At 37.4% G+C, this 25,600-nt stretch overlaps 4 protein-coding genes and 1 long non-coding RNA gene across 6 annotated transcripts; 3 read left to right on the top strand and 2 right to left on the bottom strand.

The window, feature by feature from the left end:
- The first annotated feature begins 1,795 nt into the window (after nucleotides 1–1,795).
- On the top strand, nucleotides 1,796–4,938 carry LOC113682245 (uncharacterized). Its single transcript, XM_027199400.2, has one exon. It carries the CDS (start codon nucleotides 2,715–2,717, stop codon nucleotides 3,714–3,716), a length of 1,002 nt encoding a protein of 333 aa, XP_027055201.2. The 5' UTR covers nucleotides 1,796–2,714; the 3' UTR covers nucleotides 3,717–4,938.
- Nucleotides 4,939–6,597: 1,659 nt separating this feature from the next.
- LOC149053318 (uncharacterized) lies at nucleotides 6,598–7,903 on the top strand. Its single transcript, XM_089190186.1, has one exon. The coding sequence runs from the start codon at nucleotides 6,888–6,890 to the stop codon at nucleotides 7,830–7,832; it is 945 nt and encodes a 314-aa protein (XP_089046312.1). The 5' UTR covers nucleotides 6,598–6,887; the 3' UTR covers nucleotides 7,833–7,903.
- A 1,522-nt stretch (nucleotides 7,904–9,425) lies between these two features.
- LOC113682343 (core histone macro-H2A.1) lies at nucleotides 9,426–17,572 on the bottom strand. 2 transcript variants are annotated; one of them, XM_027199516.2, is made up of 7 exons: nucleotides 17,203–17,572; nucleotides 14,842–15,081; nucleotides 14,037–14,123; nucleotides 13,755–13,845; nucleotides 12,925–13,014; nucleotides 12,265–12,439; nucleotides 9,426–11,533 (listed from the first exon to the last, which is right to left on the bottom strand). In XM_027199516.2, exons 1-7 carry the CDS (start codon nucleotides 17,485–17,487, stop codon nucleotides 11,371–11,373), a joined length of 1,131 nt encoding a protein of 376 aa, XP_027055317.1. In that variant the 5' UTR covers nucleotides 17,488–17,572; the 3' UTR covers nucleotides 9,426–11,370. The 2 variants fall into 2 exon arrangements, with proteins under 2 accessions (XP_027055317.1, XP_027055309.1); XM_027199508.2 differs by having other exon boundaries at nucleotides 9,426–11,536; nucleotides 17,203–17,571.
- Nucleotides 17,573–18,338: 766 nt separating this feature from the next.
- On the top strand, nucleotides 18,339–21,688 carry LOC149053317 (uncharacterized). The gene is made up of 2 exons (XR_016181996.1): nucleotides 18,339–19,801; nucleotides 20,490–21,688. It is a non-coding gene; the product is annotated as an uncharacterized LOC149053317 (long non-coding RNA).
- LOC113682361 (uncharacterized) lies at nucleotides 19,006–25,255 on the bottom strand. Its single transcript, XM_027199526.2, has 12 exons — nucleotides 25,053–25,255; nucleotides 24,783–24,879; nucleotides 24,010–24,310; nucleotides 23,782–23,825; nucleotides 23,318–23,447; nucleotides 22,894–23,008; nucleotides 22,315–22,393; nucleotides 21,511–21,558; nucleotides 20,713–20,774; nucleotides 20,307–20,367; nucleotides 19,664–19,756; nucleotides 19,006–19,186 (listed from the first exon to the last, which is right to left on the bottom strand). The coding sequence occupies exons 1-12, from the start codon at nucleotides 25,151–25,153 to the stop codon at nucleotides 19,076–19,078; spliced, it is 1,242 nt and encodes a 413-aa protein (XP_027055327.2). The 5' UTR covers nucleotides 25,154–25,255; the 3' UTR covers nucleotides 19,006–19,075.
- Nucleotides 25,256–25,600: the final 345 nt, after the last annotated feature.

The raw sequence follows: 25,600 nt of genomic DNA, 5'->3' as shown, positions 1-25,600 counted from the left end.
TACTTACACTTAACTGCATGCATGTTTATGGAGAGAAGATTTCAATTTTAAATTCAGGGCTTTATCTGCCATTACAAAAAACTTAAAAAACGGCTTAACTGTGAAAAGCAGAAGATTTTCCATTGCTGTTAATCAGAAATAGCTTTATTGCGAGCCAAGCGCGTTATGTGAAATGTAGAGTTCATCTGGTGAAATAAACCCGATCAGGCATTAGTCATTTAAACATGCACTTCAGTTCAGATTTTGTGTCTAAGCAAACATCTCGCTCTAAGTGAATGATCATGAAATAGTCTGATGAAATCAAAGGCACTATGATTTATGCACAAAATATAGTAAAACCATGCACTAGAAAATTTCAGGAGCCATTACGATAGATATCATTACTTAACAACTAGCTAAATTAAGGAGAGCATGCCGCTAAATATTTATTTTGGCCATTTTAAAACTGATTCGATCAAACGTACTGTTTTTCCTGAGAAGAAGACTGGCGAAATTTCTATAAATGAAGATGGAATAGATTCAATTTCTATGAAGGCGGCCGCCTTTGAGTAATGAAAACTGAACTGCGTTTTTCAAAACAAAATTAAGTAGTTTTCTTCTGAAAAGAAGTTTTAGTATTTTAAGGGTTTTATGAAATTTCGGACATTGCGTAATCTGAAACCCTCATTAGGTTTGGAAAAATACCATGCTGTATTCATTCGAATGAGCACCGCCCTCGGATAAGTGCCTCCCTTAAATAAACGCAGCATATGAAACAGAAAAATCACTAAGCGTCATGGTCCCTATGCAGCGCTTATTCGAAAAATTCTTTCACAAGCTACAATGCGTCATATGCAGTTGGATATCATGAGGAAATTCCCGCATAATTAATGTCCAAGGAACGAGGGCAAAATGGTGGGTAGTCCGTGGAAAAAGTTCGTTAAAACTTCAACTTTGAGCAGTATGACAACCATACATAAGCGATGCAAGACAGTTACGGAAAAAAAGATTAACGCCCATCCCCCTGACCTCCCGTAGGGACCCATAGGGTATCAACTGACATACCACTTCTACGTACTTGAATACAACTACTACGCAAAAACGTATAAAAGAAAGTATAGACATGAGAGTTTAAAATATTTGCTTCGTATACCTTGAAGTTTACCAAAAACGAAGTTTATTTCCAATTTTCATTCTCTTGTATTGATGCGGGTCCTACAAGAAGCATCAATAATATTCACTCTCGTCACTGAAACTAAATTCTTAACTTTCCTTATTCGCATTGTATTTTCTTCGAAAACTGTTGATTAAAATGTTACACCCTTAGCTTAGTTCTCCTAACATTGTAGTATTAAGGTGTCCAAATTTCTCTCGCACTTTCAAGAGTTATTCCGAGACTTAGCCTGATTTTTTTTTTCGATTAAGCAATGGAACTTGCATCTTCGATAGTTGCTAAAAGTTAAGATTGTCGTCACATTGCAGTTTGCACGCGTTTTAGATTTACTAAGCCAGGATACGCTTGAAGACTTTCTCGTATGTCCGTGGTTTTATTTGTCTTGTACTAAATATTGATGCGCGAATATATCTGATAAAGGTTTATCTTTATTTCAAGCCATCGGTGGTAACAAAAGGCTTGTATGGATGTTTTCATGTATCCACTTTTTACAATAGAACAATAAATCGCATTACTCGAACGTTTTTGAAACAACAGTATCACCCCCGGCGATAGTTCCGTGATCAATGGTTCTCTTGGTGAAAGTCAATTGATAGCCTCGGCAATTTCCCGGTAGAGGAAAGAAATCTGATCTTGCTTACAAAAAAAGTAAAAAGAAAGAGGAAAGAACACGGAAATTTCCTCAACTGAAACGGGTTTCTCTCGGTAGCAGCTTGGGATATTGATCAGCTTCTACTTTCAACTGGCGCAGGGTAATTTGGCTAAATAAAAATTCACTGTAACAGAGGCAGTTTTCGCACGGTAACGCTCTGTGTATGAAAATAACACAACGGCTATTTTCATGTTGTTTGTTTAGGAATACAGGTGGTCAAATAATAAGTGTCTTCAAGTTAATCACAACGTTAATTTTAAGGAAGAAATTTGTGTTCCTCTCCTTCATTTCTACTCTCCGATTTCGTGGAAAATCTGTGCAAAGATTTTAAGGTTCTCTGTTTTTGTTACAGAAACCTTCAGTATCATGCTTTTGTCTTTCCGCGAATAACTGAGCCCGAAACAATTCAAAACGACTTAATTTAGCATGTATGTTAAAGAGTAATGTGTATGATATTGAGTTTCATTTTCTGTCGGCAGTTCCATTCTTTATTTGAGTTGAAACAAAAAACATTCACAAAATACTCACCAAAGGTAACCTCTTTGAAAACCGACAAAAACGATTTTACAGCAAGAAGCCATTTAAAAACTCCGATTTGAGCTCGAACACACATGTTCCACGCGTAATTTATCATTTCGCAACCAATCAAAGAACGCTTTGTTTGTCTAAAATGAAAAGAGACAATCTAATAGAAACAAAGGGTTTGTGTCTCTGAGGCTGACACTCACCTCCTATCACGTTCAAGTTTTCCTCTGTTGTAGCAACCCAACCTTAATTATTAATTGTTTCAAAGAAGAAACGAAAATCGGTATAGCAGAAATTCTGAATTCGTCGTCAAGGAGGCCTTCCTTTCGTTTGTTGACAATCGAGAAAAAATTAGCGACAAAAAATCCCTCGGGGTGATCTGCCATGTGCACGATTCGGTTGACATCAATTTTTTTCGTCGATTGGGAGACCACAAGCAAAGATTTCGTGAAAGGGATAAAGTTCACTTCCACGCAACGCGATGTAAAAGTTCACTTGTTTTACAACAAGAAAACACCGAAAAATGAGCTTCCTGGAGATTCAGAGTGGATTGTGAAACATTCTACGCTTACATCTTCCGCCGAGGCGTCTTGGACGGCGCTTTTAACGTACGTGCTGCATTTTTACACGCACACGGCGTGCAACTGTACAAACAACCACTGTAGACTTTGGCCCAAGCGTCATGTTCATACAAAGTACAGGGCTCATATTGTATGCGGAGACGAAGCCAGGTACGAAGAATTGCAAGCCATTTTGAAATTCAATAAAATTCCTGTAAAAATAATCGACGTTGGCGAGCGTACCCTTCTCGACTTGTTTCAATATTCTTGCAACCACTGCAAAATTATTTTCAAAACTAAGAAAGAAGCTGATGCCCATGACCAGAGCAAGCACAATTTTCTGTGCACGAATTTGAGATGCGAAAAAAGCAAGCGAACGAACGGCTTCTTTGCAAGGAAGGAATTGGAAGATCATCTTGCGCGCCAGCGGAGCTGCGAATTCTGCCCAGATAAGATATTCTGCTCGACTAAAAAACTTGAAGAACACATGAGAAAAACTCATAGAAAATGCGACTGCAGCTGCGAGGAGTACTACGAAACGAGAGATGAATATCTTGAGCATTTTTACAGTAATTTGCCTCTGCCGTGTCTCGAAGAGCCGAGTTGTTCCGAGCGCTTTCCGAACATTGAGTTTCAAGCTTTCCACCACAAATCAGTCCACGGGGCAACCTATCCGTACTATTGTATGGCCTGCTATAAAAAAAAGTACTTGGTCTGTCTCAAAACCGCTGAAGAATTATTGAATCACGTGGAGGAAGAAAAACATAGTGATGAAGAATTTTCTTTTGCGCAAATTCCTCTTCATATTGCATTGGGAGAAAACTGATGTCTGGAAATTCAAGGCAATGGACAATAAAAAAGAGAACGGAATTTCCTTCGGAGCGTTCTTTGTAAGAGACTATTTCTAATGTTTGACTCTGTAAAAATCGTAGAAGAATTTTGCTTCAACTATGACTTTAGACAGGGCTACGTTCAACATAAAGTAAGCAAGGAGAAACGTATTTTTCCAACTGAGAGAAATAATAGAAACGAAACGCTCTACCCAGAGTTCTTCTACAATTCTAAGAGAATTCGAATTTTTATGTGAGATCAAGGTCAAGTTTAAGAGTTTCATTTCTTATGAACCTAGAGTGACCTATTCGATTTACTAAATTGACTCTCAAAAGTGCGCGTACTACTCCGACTCAACAAATGTTTGACGTGAAATTTTTGGGAAATTTTATTTTTGCAATAAAAACTAAACAGAGGTCAATTATTTATAACTGATTCTGGCCAAAAGTTTTCTCCGGAGTTCTTTCAAAATCTGATAACATTTATAATGCATTTTGCCAGAAGTAATTGGTGATGAAGATGTGATATGAATTAATTTGGAAACGTTACAGTTCGTAGGTCACTCCAACAGAACAAAGGGCATACTTGTGATAGTTTTTGATTTGCTAAACAGTCACAAGTGTACGTGCTATGCTGCGCTACAGAAGTCAAAGATCAAAAGCACTCCAAGTCAAGAAACTCTAATCTTTGTTTTCAGATTACAAATTAAGCAATCACTAGAGTAATGAGTTTACATAGGCAGAGTGCCACGGCCACGTGTTTGCCTTCCGTGATAACTTGTTTAACTTTGGAAGTTAGGTTTTCTAAGCCAGCTGGAGTAGTTCTCATGCTATTTAGGCGACCAATTTTGTTGCTAAAAGGCAAAAGAGCAATGTAGTCCTATCGTGTTTTCTTGCAACTTCGAGAACACGAGATCTTAAAGAAACCCTAACTTTCTCATCCACAGAAATGGCATGGAACGCGTTTGAATTACCTGATGTCTCTTACAGAGCAGTTCCTCTAAATTTCGAAAGTGTTCTGTTGTATTTGTAGAGGTGTGTAGGTGATTGTAAATAGCATTCATACTCAATCCACCTGTTTAACTAAATAATTCATGTCTTCAGGCGTTTTAAGTAATTAAGGGATTTTTCAAAATTCAGTTTAAAAGTTTCAAGTTGTATAATTGCATGAGATCGGGATATTCAGAAGCAAATAAATTGAGTTACTTTTGATGTCCATATTTGTATAGCTTAAATGGTTTTGAGGTTTTCAAATATTCTTTTATTGCATGTTACTTTTTATATAAATTTTTATATTTTCTTTGTATCGTGCCGACTGCTTTTGAACAGCTAAGATAATTTCTCCTCAATTGCAAAGATTTGATGGAGGAAAATACATTTTAGAAGTATGCAATTTTAAGAATTTCTGTGACATTTGTATTTCATTTTGATCACGATGTGCTGCAAAAATTAATGCATCACATCCACTCCTTGTTTGATCTGACGCCCAAAGTTTGGCAAAACTTTAAAAATTAATTCGTTTTTGTGTAGTTTTACTTTGTGTAACGTTCGTAGTTGATAATTAGACTTCAAAGAAACTAATAAAGGGGGTAAGTTTCTAAAGAAACTGGTACTGCGTCGGTGGGAGAGTATAGCAGGTAATTTAGTGTTAACAACTGGGTTGAAAACGTAAATTGGCCACCGTAAAGGGTAAAAAAAGCTGACGTTTCGAGCGATAGCCCTTCGTCTATCACTCTGACGAAGGGCTAACGCTCGAAACGTCAGCTTTTTCATCCTTTCCGGTGGCCAATTTACGTCTTCAACTCAGTTGTTAACACTGAATTAGTTCAAAGAAGCTAATTTTCAGGCCAAGAGGTTTTATCTATTGTATAGTAAATTGGCCACCATAAAGAGTTTCTAAAGTTTCGAGCGTTGGCCCTTCGTCATGAGGCCAATAGCTCTGACGAAGGGCTAACATCCGAAACTTCAGCTTTGAAACTCTTTACGATGGCCAATTTACATTATCAACTCAGTTTTTAAAACCATATCTTCTTGTATACCCCCTACTGACGCAGCGCTACAGTTTTTGGATCAATATCAGTATCTGGGCAACTGCCCACCTACCCCTCCCCTAACTCAACAACAGTCAATTGATAACAAGTTAGGGTTATGTTGGTTAGGGGAGGGGTAGGTGGGCAGTTGCCTAGATACAGATATTGATCCCAGTTTTTTTAGAAACTTACCCCCTTTTTTCACTGTTTCTTTACTCTATAGCCTAACATTTTTAGGAGTTAGGAAGCACGACTAAAAGAGGAAAAGAAAATAAACCAAAGAAAAGAACAAACGTTTTGCCCAACATTTGTTTTGTGGGGAATCTTTGATGAGTTATGGGACTTGAGAGAAATTATCATGGTTATTACAGAGTTAAATTTGTTATCGAATTAGTTGCTTCTGTCAGGTTTGTCTAATCTTGTTGTCAGCTATCTCGAATTTGCTTCAGGCTAAATAGCCAATTAGCTCTGTCTATCCATTCTAGAGCCAAAATTTTAAATATCTCTTTATTGAAACGATCGACCTGAAATTTCCACCTCAAATTTTTCTTATTTCCTACATCTGACATTGTGCAACCCAGAAGTGTTTACGAGGTTTGTCGCATAGAAACCGATGGACGCGATAAAGAAGACTGCTTATGCGTCAAATCGTTGTTTTTGGTGAGCGCAGTTCACTAATCAGCATATGCGCACGCGATTTATTACGATCGCCATTTCCTTTTATTCTCACTGGCGGAGAAAGCCCTGGAAACGATAATGTCGTAATAATGATCCATGTTTAAACAAGTTCAATTAATCCCAAACTTACGAAAAACCTGAGCGATTTGAACGAACATGATGTTTCATTCGGCAAAAAACAAACCAATTAAAACCCAGTGCCTCCAAATGTGAACCTATTTGAAAATTTTTGCTTCGTTTTGTGTGTCTCCTTGGCGAGGAAGGTATGAGGTTTATTACATTTCTCTATTGTAACCTTGCGAAAAGAAAACAAAACGAAATGTGTTATAATTGCTTGTAAAACAAATCGGCTTTTGTCATTGACACGAGGCATCAGTACAAAACGATGGCTCAATAACAAAGACTTAGTTCTTCTGGCAAACTGTATAAACAGTCGGAAAGTTGCTGATAAAAAAAAAAATGCGCGTTAAGTTCTTTCTTCTCGATTGGGAAACCAAAGGTCAGGATTATCTCCAGGACATTACCATATCTCCTCAATCAAGGGGCTTTCTTCGTTTCTACGTGTTCTATCGGAGTAAAGAAATACCGGCGAAGTTGCTACCGCAGTTCAGATTTCTGCATGTTCCCAAGAACACAACTATAATGCCATTTAGCGCTGTAGATTGGAGATTTCTTTCGACGAAGCTGATCGCTAAGGACCCGCGCGTTCGAGTGCAAGAAAAAAGAGACATAATCCTCGTTTCATCTGAAGCCCAAAGTGTTTTTTCCTCCTTGCTAGAAATCTTAAACGAAGAAAATGCTTCATACAAGGTCGCTGATACTAAGGAATGTTCTCTCATGGACGAATTTCAATACATTTGCGATAAATGTCGCATGGTCTTCTACAACAGGAAAGAACTAAGAAAACACGACGAGGTTTCCTGCGGGTTTTTCGATGGTTGTCTTACGCAGAAGCACAAACGAAAAATAGGATTTTCTAACGAGGAATCATTATTTCAAGAACACGTTCAGGACGCGGACAGATGTGATCTGTGCACCGCAAATTGCGTTCTAACGTACTGCCCTCATACAAGAAGGAAAGAGGACATGAAAATGATTCACAAAACAACGTACGTGGGCAAGACACATCCGTGTTGGAGTAAATACGACACGAATGATTTCAGCGCGCACTTTTTCTATGGTTACGATGTTTTGCCATGTTTGGCGGTGACCGGCTGCACGCGCACGTTCCGCACTCTTCAAGAGCAGGCACATCATCACGTGACCGAACATGGCTGCCGTAAGCCGTATTTTTGCATCGTGTGTTATAAACTGTTGAAATTCAAATGTTTCGAAAGTGAAAATGAGTTGTTGTACCACGGTAAACTCGAGGGACATTGTGAGCCAGAATTTTCGTTTGCTTAAAAGAAAAATATCTCGATTAAATGTTAGAAAAATGAAAAACCAATAAAGGGAGCAATTACGTTCTACAGAAACTGTGGTTACAAGATAATTTGCTTTGATCAAATAAGTTAAAAATGTAATTAAGCCACCGGAAAGAGTTTTTAAAGCTGACGTTTTGATTGTTTGTCCTTCGTCAGAGCTAATAAGCTCATGATGAAGGGCTAACGCCGGAAATATCAGCTTCAGAAACTCCTTACATAATGCGTTATTGACCAAGCGTGAGGTCAAGACGGCTGGATTTTGGCCGAGTTCACCACTGTGAAACAAACCACTCATCACCCTCCAACAACAGTTCCCGGCTCCAAAATTTCGACCATCGTTGGAATCGCAAACAAATGTTGTTTATGAAATTCCTTGTGGTGACTGTTCATGGTGTTATATTGGTGAGACTGGCAGGGCCTTCAACACAAGAAAGAAAGAACACCTCAGAAATGTGAAAACCGCGGCAAAAGGCTCAAGAATTGCCAATCACGTCTGGGCCAATAGTCACGCAATAGACTTTGATAATGCATCTATTATTGACAAAGGCGGTTTTAGAACAAGAAAAACACTAGAAGCGTGGCATTCCAAGTTAACCCCCAATGCGGACAACAATTCCTGTCCTTTGCCCGGACAATACAACATTCTTTTTAACAAACATTCTTAGTTATCAGCATTTTTAATTTTTTACTTTGTACTTCACACCTAGTATTTCTTACCTTTTTATCATTTTACCCGTTGAAGGCTGTAGCGCAAACAGCCGAAAGCTCGTATTTTTTAAAAGTTTTAGCCAGAGATCGTTTTTTAAATTTTACAAGATGTTTTATCCTGGCTGCGGCCCCTCTATCTTTTCAATTATGAACTCAGTTGATAGAACCAAATAATCTAGTAAAGAAAAAAGCAGATGCACTAAACGCTTGACGAGGAATACTCAATCACGAGAGCCTGCTCGCAGGCTAAACAGACAGCGGTAAGAGATATTGTGACAGGCGCTAGACCCCTGACAATTGGTCTTTAGTAAGGCCGTTGCTTTCCCTCGTGATGAACACTTATCTACAATGGCAGAATAGGTGTAATATTTTTGCGTTTTTCAGCCGAACTGAGGCAAGCACAAGGCGGCACGAAGTGCGAGTCACGCGCGAGGAGAATAGCGCGGAAAGAGAAATGACCCCCCCTCGCGCTTGCCTCTATTCGCCTGTCAAGGTTCGGTCGAACGCATGCAACATTTTGTAACATCGTAGGATTGTGCTATGAGATGTTGCAAAGGAGCTGGGAAAATGTGCGCAACATCTTGCAACATCCTAAAATGTTGCAACAAAAATGTGACCATTTTTAAGCTTGATCCAACACCATCCAACATCTCACATGTTGCCACAAGGTGGCCAAACGTGTGCAACACGTTACGCGCAAAAATTTTGCAAGATGTTTCGTTGAATTGTTGCATTTGTATGTTGCATGCATTTGGCCAGGCCTTAACACGCAAAAAATTACGCCTATTCAGAATGAAATGCATACTGGCTGGTGGGGAGAATTCCTGATAATATATACTGATTAAATCCCAGATATCAGAAGATCTTTCACGCCAACAGAGAGATTTTACTTCTCGATTGTAAACCACTCACAAATCGCTTGTTTAGAACAAAGAACCGCTATGTTACGTTTCTTTTGACAAAGAAGTGAAAATAAAATACACGATTTAAAATATCTCCAAATGTTGCTTCACATGCAAACGTGAGTTTCAAACAACTTGAAACAAAAGTCAGTTCCAAGGAACTTTGAATAGAGAGAATTTCCAGTGAATACACTGCTACAACACATGAAAAAACATTTCATAAAAATAAAGTTACAAATACCCCATCATTCCTGCCCTCAGCAGAAGGGTTTACTGGTAACAACCATCTCATTTACTTCAAAAGGTGTCTAGTTTTCCACTAACGTTTCAATTAACTTTTTTTCCAACACATATTTCACAGAAAGGAACAACAGACTTCGAAGCGGCCAAACCCTTCCCGCCAAAGTCACAGGGTCTCTTGACTTCTAACAGACTCTAAGGGGAGGGTTGCTTCAAATGTTCTTGTCTTTACTTAACGCTTTCGCCCCTAAGAGTGACGAGCATCTAATTTCTCCTTACTACCGGTATATTACTTCTGAATCAAATATAAAGTTATGAGAATAGAAGAGATAATCACCAACTAAAACAGCTCTTGACTGTTACACAAATTCTCCTTGTCAGCCTCTTTGAATGTGTATAAAGAACAGTATGGAGAATATGCATACTGATGTTAAGGGGTAAAGGGTTAACTTGATCTTACTCATTCCTCTCCCCTCCAATTTCTTTGTCCCTCTTTTGTTAACTCTTTAACTCCCACATAAGATTAACTTGTAACTTCTCTTTACAATTTTGACAAATTATGCACCATACAGGTGATAAGAAACGAGAACTTTATCAGCAGGAAATGTTAGGGTGATATATAACACCGTTTACTCCTCACCAACTTATGGGGAAATGTAAGGAAACTGGAAAGCAGTACTACTAATCAGATCATGGTTGCTTCAGAGTTGACATGTTCCTCACAGCACGACATATTGGGGAGGAATGATTAAGAGCAAGAAATATCGGAACATCCCCGCAAAAGGGAACTACCTTAACAAAGAACTTGAACTCATGCATACTTTTCTCCATGTCAGACTTTGTAACTTGGTAACAAACTAACAACAGGGGGAGGAGTGGGTGGAGATACACTACCCACCCCATCCTTAAAGAGATCAAGAAGATGAGTATATAAGTAATCCTAGACAAATATGTTTACTTATTGAGGATAAAGTGCGTCCTGAAATCATAGGGACCTTGTCAAATCCCCCCCCCCCCAACTGAAACATAGTTCTATATGATCTGCAAAGGCAGAGGAAGGCCACATGTGATTCATTGGAACCTTAACCTATGCTATTTATGTCACCAGTAAACCATTTTGACTCCTTGAGCAAGTTAAATGTGCTTGTTTAAAATTGCATATGAAACCCCACGGTGATTACTTCATCAAATATTAATTCTCCTTTACAGTTTCCATACAATAAATATTGCTCTGGTTTGGGGAATAACTCACCCTCAGCACATGGAGGCAATTTTCCTTGGCACCCATCCTTTTACTCAGGTCTAGGGAACAGATACTTTCGGATGCTGCTTTACTAACAATCAGTAAAACAAAAGTGTTCAGAGTGCAAATTTCCATTACAACACTATTAAGAAGGACATGTAATGACAATACTGGCAAAAATAGATGTCATGGTTTCATCTTGATGTAACCCTCACTTTTCAAAACTGAGACACAATGAAATGTATGGAAGCTTATAAGAAGAATCAACACTCAGATTTTAAGGAGTGGAAAGTATAGATATAAAAAAAAATACAGCTAAATTCAGTAAATGACAGGCAGACAAGATGATGATGACACAAATTGCGCCTGATCATTTCTTACAATGGAATATTCTAAAAAGATGTGACAAAATGTGTAAGCAATTCCTAGGAGTCAAGACGCGCAAGTTCCATGGTGTAAATTCCAATGGATTCCATGTCATCTAAAACAAAATAGATCTGTTTCAGGGATGACGCCATGACCGACACAAAATAGTTGGAGATGGCTTTCAGGATGGCCTGTGCAGCTGTGCCTTTGGGGAAGTTGTTGCTGCTTTCGGGAGAAACAAAATAGAAAGACAGTTAAGATGGGCTGTTAAATCCTTCAACCCTTATGGTGACTAACATCTAATTTCTCCTCACAGCACCCCTGCTGTGGGGAGCCAAATTTATTGAAACATGTTTTTGCATTTGCAAACTAACCTCTTATTGACTAACATCTAATTTCTGCTCTTAGCACCACTGCTGTGGGGAGACCTATTTCTTAAAATTTTGTCTTTGTATTCCACAAAAACATATACAGTAATTTAACAAGTACTTCCAATCTCTTACTGGCAGGTGTCTACCAAGCAGAGAAACTACCATTTTGCTTTGGGTTTACCTCCAGAAAGAGTGCATAGAAAAACATTTCAGAGTCTCCGCATTTCAAATATGATATTTTGTATGGAAGCATATCATGAGACCCATGAAAGAATCTCAGATTGTCAGCTGTTTAGTCCAAGAAGCTAGCCATCTACTTCCTGACTTATTGAGAACCCTGCCTTTGTTACATTGTGTTTCTCCAATAGCTGCATAATTTGAATCAACTCTGAAAGTCCATTCATTGTTGGAATTAAGAAGGACCTTCAGTGATAAAAACACTTTTTAACTGTTGCAATGGAAAACATTTTAAAGAAAATTTCACGCAGTTGTAAAATCAGGAGCATTCAGGAATAAATTTGTGATGACTTTCACAAGTTTTTAAGTCAAACATGCAATATCAATACTTGAAAAAATACTTACGATCCACTGCCAATAGAGGGGATAGCAATAGATTTGATGTTCTTCTCATCAGCCAATGTCAACACACTTTTGACAGCTTTCTCGAGATTTTCAACTGATGAATCATTTTCCCAAGGTGGGCTATGAACATGGATCACATACTGCGCTGGAAAGTTATGTCCATCGCAGATAGCAGCTAATGAAGAAATATAACAAAAAACTGTCTGTCAGAAATGGGAGTGTTGATCACTTACAAGTGACATTGGCTCTTTAACCCCTAAGAGTGACTAGCATCTAATTTCTCCTCACTGCATCAACCCAACTCAAACATTAAGGTTATGAGAAGAAGGAAGATGATCACAAACTAACGAAGCTCTGTATTTTTCAAACAAATTCTCCTTGTCAGCACCTTAGGAAATGCATAGAGAACAGTATGGAAAATATACATAACAAACAGTTGCATCAGCTGACCAAATCTGAACCACAGATGCAATTTTGCCCAAACTAAAAGTAAAAGTTACTAGAAGGCAAAATTTTTCAATTTGCAAGAACCAAAGTTTGAACCACAATCCCTGCCAGAAAAGAGCTGTGTTGGCAAGTGTATCTGACTTTGTTCAAATGGGAGCTAAAAGAATATTTTCTGTGTTTGAGCTGGACTGATTAAGAGGTGTTAAAACATACCTGTTGCTAGTTCTAATGGTCCATGAGATTCAGAGAGTTTTTTAACCTCCTCCTTAAACTCACTTCCACCAGCTTTCTCAAGAGCTGAACCTGAAAATCAATGCAGCATCAAACATAATTGTTAGGCACATTTGAAATCATCCCATTCCTAACAACAACAAAAGAAAAAAAACTTCTAATATGGTTGAGTGAAAACGAATTAATCATTGATAATTTTGGTGAAACTCCATCAGCTTTTTCAACTGAATGGAAGCTAGCAAATTGAGACCTATGATACCAGTTACTTAATACAGTAATAGATCTTCTTTATTTCCTGTCATTTGCGACAGTCAAGCTCCTCTTGCATAACCCCTTGATGCAGTGACTAGCAACTAATTTCTCAATATCACCCGTGAATCATTCATTAAGGGTATGAGAGTAAAGGAGATGATCACCAACTAAAGTAGCTCTTGATTGTTAAACAAATTCTCTTTGTCAGCACCTCAGGAAATGTATAGAGAACAGTATGGAGAATATACATGTATGCAAACATTAGGGTGTAAAGGAGTTTAACCCTTTTTCACTCTTCTCCTTACTGTCTGCCACACCATTCTCCCCGTGTTTGTTCCGAGAATTTGGTAGTGGATCAACTAATCATGCCCTCATTGATATTCTTCTTTATTCTCATCACTTGTCCACTTGATATTGTACTAACATTATAAAGAGAAAATCAGTTTTGGTCACTCAAGCAAGAGATCAATTAGCATTGAGTACCAATGAAGTGATATCCCAGGTCTAAAAAGGCAAAGAGTGGTCTGCCTGTAATGCAAGAACAAGATTTAAGCACGAACCTACTTCACCACCGAGATAAAATGATGCATTAGTTGGGTGTACTAAAGCATCTGCCTCCACTATTGCAATGTCACACTGAATCACTGTTAACTAAAACAAGAGAAAACAATTTAATAAATAACAATCCTTAACATGCTTAAAACTGAGCAGTAGAAGATCTTGGAGCCTAGAAAACTACTAACTGTGTCAAAGGAAGGAATGAGAGGCAATACACATTGTAGATAGAACCATGAAGCATTCCTCATGGCTGTACCAGTCAAATCATCTTCTGTAACACTTACCTTTTGGCCCAAGAAAAGAGTTTTCTCTGAAAGAACAGTAACTCCTGCACCTAAAGAAGATTTGTCAGCTCCTTTTCTTGGAGCAGGCTGAAAATAATATCACAGTGATATTAAAAATATGTTAGGCAAATTAAAAAGGAGAAGACTTAGAGACATAAAGATGTCCAGGATAAAAGAACACAAACTGGAACACTACTTCAATGATCATCATCTAGTTTCTCCCAACAGTATCACTCCTAAATCCAAGGTAATGACAATAAAAGAAATGGTTGTGAACTCAAAAAGTTCTCGATTGTTAAACAAAAACACCAAAACTAAATATTGTTGCCTAAATTCTGAGTAATTTTAGCAATACTTCCTGTTTCTCTATTCTTTGATCATTCAGACATACTACTACATATGGTGAGAAGCCCTCCATTGCATAAAGACAATTCTTACTCCAAAGTGCAGAGAATGTATTTCAAGAGGCTTAAATTTTGAGAGGCTAAATTAGGGACTCATGCTATCACAGGGGCTTCACTAAAAGCCACTCACTGGCTGCACATCTATCGCTGCCTGTAGAAATCTAACTGCTTACTGTGTAGTCTTTGAGAACACTCTAATGTTTGGGTTTCCTCTATAACTCCTTCTATAGGTACAGCTGCCTGTTACACCAATGATTGGCAGCCACAATGGAAAAAGATATTGAAATCCCTACATCAACAAGCTAAGAGTGCTCATCTTCATGCCTACTACTGGACTATTCCCACCTTATCAGCCTCTTATGGAAAATCCTGCCGTAAAGATGAAAGATAGCTTGACTTACCCCTTTCTTTTTCCCTTTAGCAGGAGAAATAGGTGCTTTCTTGGCAGGCGAGGGTGCTTTCTTTGCTGGACTTGCCATTTTCTTCCCTGATGTGGATGGTTTGGGTGCTGATATTGTCTTTGGATGCTTTGGTTTTATTTCATCTGGTGGTACGAGTTTCCCACCTTTTCTTTTCTTCAAAAGTTCTGGGTGAATATTAGGAAGGACTCCTCCAGATGCAATTGTCACGCCTTTCAACAACTGGTAAAATTAAAATACACCTCACTTTGGTAAACAACAAATATAACAAAGCTTTTCAGTTTGGTTACTCAACAAGACATATCAACCCTTTACACCCTTGCATCAGAATTCATATTCTCCATACTGTTCTCTGTAGATTTACTACAGTGCTGACAAGGAGAGTTAGTCTAACAATCCAGAGTTTCTTTAGTTGGTGACCATTTCCTTTACTCTCGTGGTATAAATGTTTAATTCAGGGGAGATATTGTAAGGAGAAATTAGATGCTAGTCACTCTTAGGGGTTAACTCTAGAATTCAAGGTCCCTTTAAGGGTATATCAGATCAAAATCATTATCTAAAGAACTGCACACTTACTCCTACCCTGACCCAATAACAGTCGACTGATAGCAGAGCTCACAGAGCATAGCCCCATAATTATAGAAAATAGTAGTAACCCATCAAGCTGAAAAAATTTGGATGTATGACTGTACAAGGTGCTACTTTTAACATGCGTGAACTGTACTGCGGGCACGCCAACACCATGGCTTTGTCCAGTAGTCAGTGCACTGGGCTCCTAGTCGGACGACCTGGGTTCTAGTCCTGGCTGAGGCAAGGCGTTGCGCCCTTGAGACATGCGGGAAAAAAAAATGCAAGCTCCGCTTTTAGGCTTGGCTAAATCTATATATTAACAAGTTAGGGGTATTGGCACAGGTGTTCAAATGTTGACATTGACCCAATATACGCCATTGCACTAGTAGTTGCTAAGGGGAGTCAGGAAGCAGGTCTTTATTACAGTGTTTGTGATTTGGGTACAGACATTTCAGTCACCATTTGTAATGATGAGTTTAGGTTAGATAAGCTTGTTTCAATACTCAATAATATAAAGATTTAGCCAAGCCTAAAAGCAGAGCTTGCATTTTTATTTTTTTGCACATCTCAAGGGCACAATCCCTTAACCCTGCCAGGACTAACCCGGGTCATCTGACTCGGAGCCCAGTGCACTGACCACTGGACTACTGGGCAAGGCTGTGGCATTGGCGTGCCCGCAGTACAGTTGACCACGCATGTTAAAAGTAGCACCTTGTATGGTCGTATGGTTGTATGATCGTACATCCAAATTTTTTTGGCTTGATGGGTTACTACTATTTTGTAAAATGATGGGGCTACACTCTGTGAGCTCCACTATAAACTGAGCATTTACATGTTCGAAAGCCAAGAAATGAATGACAATCCTGAATGTATAAGCTCTCAGAAATTCTCCTAAAGGTGGCTTCAGCATTCACAAGATGTTTTTGGTGACCTTTCAGTTTTCCAAAATAGCAAGAGGAAAAAAAGTAATTTGCTCCCATTCAAGTCTACTAGTTCCTTCGTATATGTACCACGATCAGTCCACCGGAAGCGATCCTTAGTCCGCAGACCAATACCGACATGAATTTCTAACTTGTACGAGGTCACACAAATTCGTGGAAGAACAAATTTCTCACGAGTAATCATTGAATACCTGTGAATACTTGGTATCAAAATTACAAAGAAGTCCTCGAAGGATGAGAAATAACACTCACAAACTCTCCTTTCTTGCTATAATATGGAAAGTGGTGTGTCTATGAATAAGGCACCAGTCAATAAACACGCGTGAAGCGGTACTGTATAGAAGTAAGATTTGTTTAGGATCAAACAAAAGTGAAACGAGGCGAAATAACTACAGCGCATAAAAAGGTATGACTTTTCTTTCAAGCGATCAAATTAACACGGGCACAGAAAGTGAACGCGACTGCTCAACAACGCGGTTTCACAGCTGTTCGGTTGGCAGGCTGTGTTTATGATTTCATGTGCTGATCAAGCTTTAGTAAAACTTGGTCCCTTCACACTAAAGTATAAATCGTTACTTTTGCACACTTGCGACCGTGTTTATAAGATTTCCTTTGAATGCTAGACACAGTAAGATACCAAGCTTCCATAAGGAACAACGAATTTTAAAACCGCTCTCATTCGAGAGATCATCTGTTCGAATGTCACAAAGAAACGCAGGTATGGGTACGAACCGTGCACCGATAGCATCAAAAAGTTATACCTCCACTAACAATAGAACATACGATGTAGTGCTACATATCAAACCAAAAAAAATTTAAATAGAACACTAACCTGATGCAGTTCTTCATCGTTGGCCACGGCCAGCAAAATATGCCGCGGAATTATTCTAGTTTTCTTATTATCACGCGCCGCGTTTCCTGCGAGTTCTAAGATCTCAGCAGTCAAGTATTCCATTACAGCTGCTTGGTAAACTGGCGCACCCGACGCGATGCGGAAATGATGAGTCGTCTGGCGCAAGTAACGGTGAACTCGGCTCACAGGAAACTGTAGGCCTGCCTTGGCTGACCTAGATTTTGCTTTCGCCCTCTTAGCTTGTTTCCCACCGCGGCCCGACATGTTGGATCCAAGAAACACACACAAGTTGCAAGGGGGATGAGTGAAGTGTGTGCTAGCTTGGCGTTGTCTGTCAAGCCGCTAAGTAACCAATCACAGACAAGAAGCCACTAAAGTTTCCTACCATATTTGGGACTGCGTCCTTCTCAGGTGCGCGTGGCGTCTGTTTAGAACAAAGAATCAGGTGAGTTTTTTTTAACCAAGATTGAAAGGTTAATGAGAGAAACTTCGATTAAAAAGAGTTGAGAGACAAAAGCGAAAAAGAAAAGTTACTACCACAAGCAAGCAGACTGTAAATCTTTCTTATGTGCAGACTTGGGAAAATTAAGTCTACTCCAGAAAAAAGATTTGTTGTTTTTGTTGTTGTACGTGGACCCACTTGTTAGACAAAAAATTTTTATTGTTGTTTAAAACTCAGACATAATTAATATGCATATTCTGCCTGGAATCAACAGGATCAGGGAGAACAAAGGAATAAGATGAAGACAGGTAATTAAGGCAAGGTGTAATAGATAATTTTCAAGAATAAAGTCTCTAGTATATTAATGATTTTTGATACTTGATTCCAACGTGTTTTTGTTTTTGTTTTTTTGCTTTAACTTTTCAGGTGATATGAAATATTACAGTGTGCCACTGAACCATTCAGAAATAGAGCATATAACCCTATAACTTCCCAGATCTAGCTGTTAACCCTCCCCTCCAGCTGCTATACATTCACTTGTAAATCAGTTATAAGAATTTGGTATTAGATCAAGATAACAAACTATACCTGATAAGTTGGAGTATTCTCATCACCTGTTTTCTGGATAATATATGAATATCACAGGGAGAAGTTACATGTTCATCACCTTTGGGAGTGAAGGGGTTAAAGTGGTTCATTGTTTTAACATTAAGTTAATGTAAATTTATGCAATGTGCCTGTGAGCCATTCAGAAGAATAATTTTTAGTATTTATTTGATCTGATCCAAAGAAAATTTATCTATTGCAGAGGACAGAAAGAAGTCACTTGATAATCATTCTTCCAAGTAAAGAACTACTGGCATTCATTAGAATATTTATAACAGCATGATTTATGTTTGTCTCTAAACACCAATCTTATTTTCATGCAATTTGATGGTCACATAAAATATAGCAATCGTGCTGTACAAGAATTCAATATTATAAAATATTTGATGGGTGATGGAGAAATGTTCAAGTTTTTTTCTTTCAACAAATACCTCCAGCAAAGTCCATCATGCAAGTCAGTAGAAATTAGTAAAAGATACATTGGAGCAGCATGGAATCTGTGAGGGGCTCCCAGAGTTCAAATGGTGCTAACTCATCACTTTTTGCTTATTTCTTTTGACTTAATAAGTGACAGACTTTACTGGGGAAGACAGACCACTTTTGGTCAGCTTCTTCTTTTTTTTTTTTTAACTCTATTTACATTTTTTTGGTTCGAAGAATAAGTAGCATGGCATAGTTATGGTTACTGAACATATTTAGGTTTGACTCAGTAATCAGACATATTTTAAAACCTTGTCTTAAAATTTTTTTCTTCATGTTTATTTGCACAAATATTTGTCTTATAATCAAATTAATAGACACTTATCATTGTCTTTGCTTCAAAAGCTCATTGATAGATCTAAGCTGAGTAGCAGCTGTTAATGAACTGTGCCCTTCAATAAGCAGACTTGGAAGGTTGTCACATGACCCATAGTCCTGAAACAGAAATTAAAAACAAATTTCATTTAACTAAAGGATTGTAAATGAAAACTCCAAATTTACATCGAAACTCAATGTCTTGGCCTCTAATGATAAGAATTCTGAAAAATGGACTTGTCCCCGGTAAAATTACACTAAAGGTTGGTGGATTGATCACAGTTAACTCATTTATTTAACCCTTTAACTCCCAAGATCTGATAGTCAAATCCTCCCCTCCAGCTATTACATATTTCCTTTTAAATTAGTTACAAGAATTTGGTATTAGATCAAGACGACAACTTCTAATTGATATGTTTGAATATTCTCATTACCAGTTGGCTGGAAAATGTATGGATATTGCTGGGAGAGGTTAGATGTTAATCACTTCTGGGAGTTAAAGGGTTAAAATTGTTGGTAAAACTATGGAATCATTTTTCAGTACAAGGTTTTATCCAGTTCATTTTCATTTAAGGGAAATGATGAGAGTTCACTCACTTGTGTGGATGCCTTCTTTGAGGACATCTCTTTTCTGCACTCATTTTGTAATGCCTCAAGGTTGACAAGAAAAGAGCTAAAATCTTCCAGGGCCTGAAGAAATTAAAGGATATCACTTTTATGGTGTTATCTAAAAAGGTATAAAAGTTAAAAAGTTAACATGTAGTAAATGAATTTTTAAACTTCAGCAACAAATGTAAACACCCTGGGTGGTTGCAAAAGTTACTGTTAGAAATTTCTAGCATGCAAACAAAAGCAACCCTGTTTTCATAAAACCACTTTCTTAACATATAAGTATTATCCATCATCAACCCTTTAACCCCTCAGAGTGATCAGAATTCAGTTTCTCCCTACAATATGACCCTTAAATCAAACAATAAGTTCACAAGAATAAAGGGAACGATCACCAACTTAAGAGGCTCTTGATCAGTAAACAAACTCTCTTTGTTAGTACCACAGGAAATGGACAGAAAGCAGTACGGAGAATGTTCCTGCTCATGTTACGGTGCAAATGGTTAATGAACATTTAATTCCCCATGCTAGACTGATTGTTTCTAACTTTTGAGACACACAAATTACATTGTACATGTTTAAAAAATCTCTCTTTTTGATAATATTTTTGTTCTCCTTTACATTTAATTACCTTCTGTCTCTCCTGATTTTGTTGCACCTTCTTTTCCTCTTGTTCAATTTTCAACAAGATCCTGTGAATGAGACAAAGAGATCTTGGGTTTGAGACACCTTGGGGATATTCCTCATATTCATGATCCTGGCCTCTGAACTTTTCACAAAAATGATTTCTTTATCATCTTATTTTTCCTTACAGTGTCACTGCTGAATCAAACATCAACTGAGGGTCAAGGAAATACAGGAAATGATCATTTACTAAAGAAGCAGGTGATTGTTAGATGTATTCTCCTTACCAGTCTCATAGAAAATTTATATAAAACAGTATGGAGAATATGCATTTTGGTGTTGGGATGGAAAGGGTTAAGTTCTCATGCAGAGAAGAATTGATGTGTAAGTAGATTTAAATTAAAAGTGCATACCTTGATCTTTTTTGCTGCACACTTAAGAGATCCTTACGTAATTTGTTTACTTTGGATTTTGCCTGTAAGATAACATTTGAATGAGAAAGTAGTACATCAAATTATCAATTTAAAATTCATGATAATCAACTGATCATTTAAGTGCACCAAACAGTAGCCATTTCAGTGTTAACCCTGTAACTCCCAGAAGTGATTGAATGAACTTCTCCCTATAATATCCATACATAATATCCTGCAAACAGGTAATGAGAATACCCAAACTTATCAGGCAGAAAAGGTTAAAAAAATCAGATCATTTATGTCAAAGGGTGAACTAAAAAACACAGGGAACTATTCTGAAGCATGCAAAACTTGAAACAAAAGAAAATATCTTTTAACCCTTTTATTCCTAAGAGTGACAAGCATCTAATTTCTCCTTACAATATCACCCCTGAATCATGCAGCAAGGTCATGAGAATAAAGAAAATTATCAGCAGCTGAAGAAGCTGTTGACTTTCACATAAATTCTCCTAGTCAGCACCTTAGTGAATGTATGGGGAACAGTATAGAGAATACCTTTACTGATGTTAGGGGTGGAAAGGATTGATCATTGAGTATTTTATTATAATGGTAACACCTATGATGAACAATAGTCGCTATATTATAATTATGATCATCGTCATCATCATCATCATCATCATTGCCATCGTTATCTTTTATAAGATTGGAGATGGCTGGTTTTTCCACCTTGAGTAAAGACCCTTGAAGTACTAGGTTTCCTCAGAATACTAAAATTGAAATTAAACTTAACAGTTAAACCTTTCTCAGGTTGGCCTTTAACATTTGGTTTTCTCTGTGAATATCAATCTGCAAAATAACAAGATAATCTTACCATACATGGTTTCATAATTATGTACTGTAACTGAGTATTTTTTGCAAAATTGTAAACTGAACACTTATTTGTAGTGTGAGTTTAAATATAGAGCCTCAACTTACAGCACAACATGTCAAAATACTCTGGAATACAATTATTGAAAATATCTAATATGATATATTTGTGATAAAGTATGATTTCAAAGTAGTTTTATTTTTAATTTAACTACATTTGGGGGTCATCATGACGTGCATTGGACAACAAAGAAATGATATCAAACTAGTTTAATTTAATGAATTTTGACCTGAGTTTTATTTACCCCGTTCTCAAGCCAAGTAGTCCATCCAGCTGAAGCATGAGCAACTGGGAGTGTTAATAATACTCCCCCCTGGATGGGATGCCAGTCCATCAGAAGTTTACCCTCCCCTCCCCCCCCTCCCCTTCTAGACAAGTTCAACCATAACCAAGCAATAAAGGGGGTAAGTTTCTAAAGAAACTGTGGTGCTGCATTGGTGGGAGAGTATAAAAGGTCATTAAGTTTTAACAACCATAAAGGGTAAACAAAACTGACGTTTTGAGTGTTAGCCCTTTGTCTATTGCTCTGACAAAAGGTTAACACTCAAAACATCAGCTTTTTTTACCTGTTATGGTGGCCAATTTATGTTTTCAACTCAGTTGTCAACACTAAATTAACTGCATAACCAAGCAACCTTAGTTTCATGGTACCAAATACTTGAAGTGTAACTTACAGTTTCACTGAATGTTTTTCTCATTTGTATGAAGAGTTCTTTTATGGCTTGCTTCCCAGCTGTTGTCTCAATATCGTTCCTATCAAAATATAAACATCAAGGAAATCCTTTAATAACCCTTTGACTCCTAGTACTGACTAGCATCTAATTTTTCTTTACAATATCACCCCTGAAGCATACATTAACCCTTTAACTCCCAAGATTTCATTAGTAATTCTCCTCACTGTCTGCCATACAATTTATGTGTTGTTACTTTGGAGAATTTGAAATTGGATCAACCAATAATCCCCTAATTGATATTTATCTTTATTCTCGCCACTTGTCTGCTTGATATTGTACTGATATTGTAAGGAGAAATTCTGTCTTGGTCACTAGTGGGACTTAAAGGGTTAGGGTCAAGAGAATCAAGGAAATCATCACCAACTAATTGAAGCTCTTGATCGTTAAACAAATTCTCCTTGTCAGCACCTTAGGAAATTTATCAAGAACAGTATGGAGAATATGCATACTGATGTTAGAGTGTAAAGGGTTAATAACCCTTTGACCCTTTAAGAGTGACTAGCATTCTAATTTCAGCACCTGATTTCCAAGGCTTCTTCCTCAACAGCAGTAAGAATAACATCAAGATCTGTTATCTCTGACATTCTCTTTTTTCTTCCATGATCAGCATTAAACAATCTCACAAAGTTATTTTCTAAAAGAAACAAACAATAATTGGTGATAAATTTTAATATTTACAGCAGATTAAATCAGCTACTCTTGTAAGAGGAAGCATAAAACCACAATTGCATGAGTTTTAGGTACAAACAGACTAGTACTTTAGCATAAGTAAATATAAGTTGAAGATTCTTTTAATTAACTAAGATCTTCATTTAATCTGGAGTTTAGTATGCCTTATGACATTTTCTTCTAAATTTGAGACAGTGAGAGTCCCAAAAAATGTGTCAATATTATTATTATTGTTATTATTAATATTATTAATTGGAGAGATTTTTCTTCTCACTTCTGTATTCATTTTCTAAGGATTCCATCTCCTCATCTCCTGTTGGTTCAGCTACTTTTCCTTTTCTCTTTCTGTTATTTCTTGTCTTAAATGCAACAGGACCTGAAACAGGAGTCTTGTCTGATAACAACTGCAAATAAAAAAAAATGAAAACTTTTTGTTGATAATCTACAAGACTGTGAGTAATATCATGGAAATTAAATAGCTTAATTATATCCATAAGTAGCTGACTTATGTCAATCATATAATTCTCAGAAAAGATTAACATGCAACTTCTCCTTGCAATTCCAATTGATAATCTTGTAAACAGGTTACGAGAACAGACAAACTTATCAGTTAGAGGGTGTTGTTTTGAAATAAGACTAAATTCTTCTGTATAACTTACAAGAAAAAGTATGGCAGTCATTAGGGAAAATTATTAATTGTATCTTGGGAGTTAAAGGGTTGAATTGGTCTACTTGTACCTTTTGTGGAGATTGATTTGGAGTTCTAACCAAGCTTCCTTGATCTGTTGATAAAAATAAATGCAAGAATTTTGTCACTTTGTTTTCTGATCAGCAAATAGCTGACAGACAAGAATTTAAAAGAAAGAAAAAAAAGAGACAAGTTCATAAATAAAAATTTAAACTGGATGGAAACAGAAAGCTGGTAGTTGTGGTAATTTATTCATAGATAATTAATGGTACAAAAACCTGTTTTAGTTTCTTCCTCTGAACTGTACAATATAATTGAACTTGGACTTCCATCAGGTGTTCTAGAGTGAGAAACTAGTAACACCTGCTCATGGTCTGCTAAAACACTGCTTTGACGTGGGATAACTGGAGAACTATCCTGTAGAACCTCAAGATGGTGGGTAACATTTGATTTTGAGGCCACCAGACTTTCTATCAAAGGAGATCTCAATGAACCTCTTGAGTTCTTTGGAGGGCCTTGATCTGGTGTTGGTGGCACTGGAGATAGTTCTCGCCCACTTGGAAGTGCATCTGGCAATCCCTTTTGAAAAACAGAAGCAAATGATGCTATAAGGCAATTATTACCCCTTTACATTAGAATCTATATTCTCCATACTGTTTCCTTTACACATCCCTTTAGTACTGGCAGGGAGAATTTGTTGAACAATCAAAGCTTCTTAGGTTACCGATCATCTCCTTTTTTCTTATGTTCTAAATGAATGATTTGGAAGTATTTCTGTAAGGAGAAATTAGATGCTGGTCACTCTTGGGGTTACAGGATTAAGAAACTGGATCTTAAGGTAAAAAATGACACTATACTGGCCGTGTTGGTGGGAGGCAATAACAAGGTAATTTGGTATTATCAACTGAGTTGATAACGTAAATTAGCCACCATTAATAGTTTCAAAGCAGACGTTTCGAGCGTTGGCCCTTCGTCAGTGCTAGTTGGAGACCAATTGATCCATAAAGTAAAGACGATACAGATGTTGGTAATAATTACACATTTTGCTTACCTGACTTGAAATGGCAGTTGTAATGGTGGCGACTTGCGTTGACCGATCTCTCCAGTTTGTATTAATCTTGAAGCTTCTTAATGTAGTTTGACGCTTTCTAGACAAAGATAACACCACGGTTTAAATGATTTGCTAGAAGGAGTGTTAACTAAAATCGACTTCTCATACAACTTCGAATCGATCAAGCTTTCTTCGCGTTTTTCCCATTTATACCACGAGTCAGAGCGTCAACTTAGATTATTACAATATAAGTAACGCTGATGAACTTACGAAGGCCTTCTCCTTTCCAATCCAGCTTGTCTCGTGAAACGAACGGATGCTCTAGTGTTTTGAGAGAGGTGATCACGAGCATCTTCAAGTTCTGCCGCCATTTTTAGTGTTTTACGTGTTTTTCGTACCCAATCTATTGACGGCCAATCTAGCTATCTAGGCCCGCATACCGTGCTAAGCTTTGGCGAAAGTGTCAACTAAGTATAAACTATATAAAATTTGACAGGACGCGATTCTCTCTGCTACGAATTAATTTTCACTTGACTTCTTCACCTGAAGAAAGCTAAGAGACACCAAGAAATGTTCTCAAAGCAATTTATCACAAATTCAACACAGAGATTAGATGGTAAAACCTAAGGAATGGGTATGTGGAATTTATTTTGTTTAACTCGAAATTTAGAAATCCAGGCTAGCCAATGGATAAAATTGCATTCAGCATTAGGAATTATGCTTTGATAAATCTCCCTTTTACTGTCAAGTATCATACTTCTTTCTGGAGTCTTGTAAATAAAATAAAGACTTAAAAGGGGTAGGTTTCTAAAGATACA

This window comes from Pocillopora damicornis, chromosome 1 (genome assembly GCF_964200805.1).
Source record: "Pocillopora damicornis chromosome 1, jaPocDami1.2, whole genome shotgun sequence".
In the NCBI taxonomy this organism is placed as follows: Eukaryota; Metazoa; Cnidaria; class Anthozoa; order Scleractinia; family Pocilloporidae; genus Pocillopora; species Pocillopora damicornis.
The sequence above is the reverse complement of the archived record's forward strand: the minus strand, read 5'-3'. Positions and strand labels throughout refer to the sequence as shown.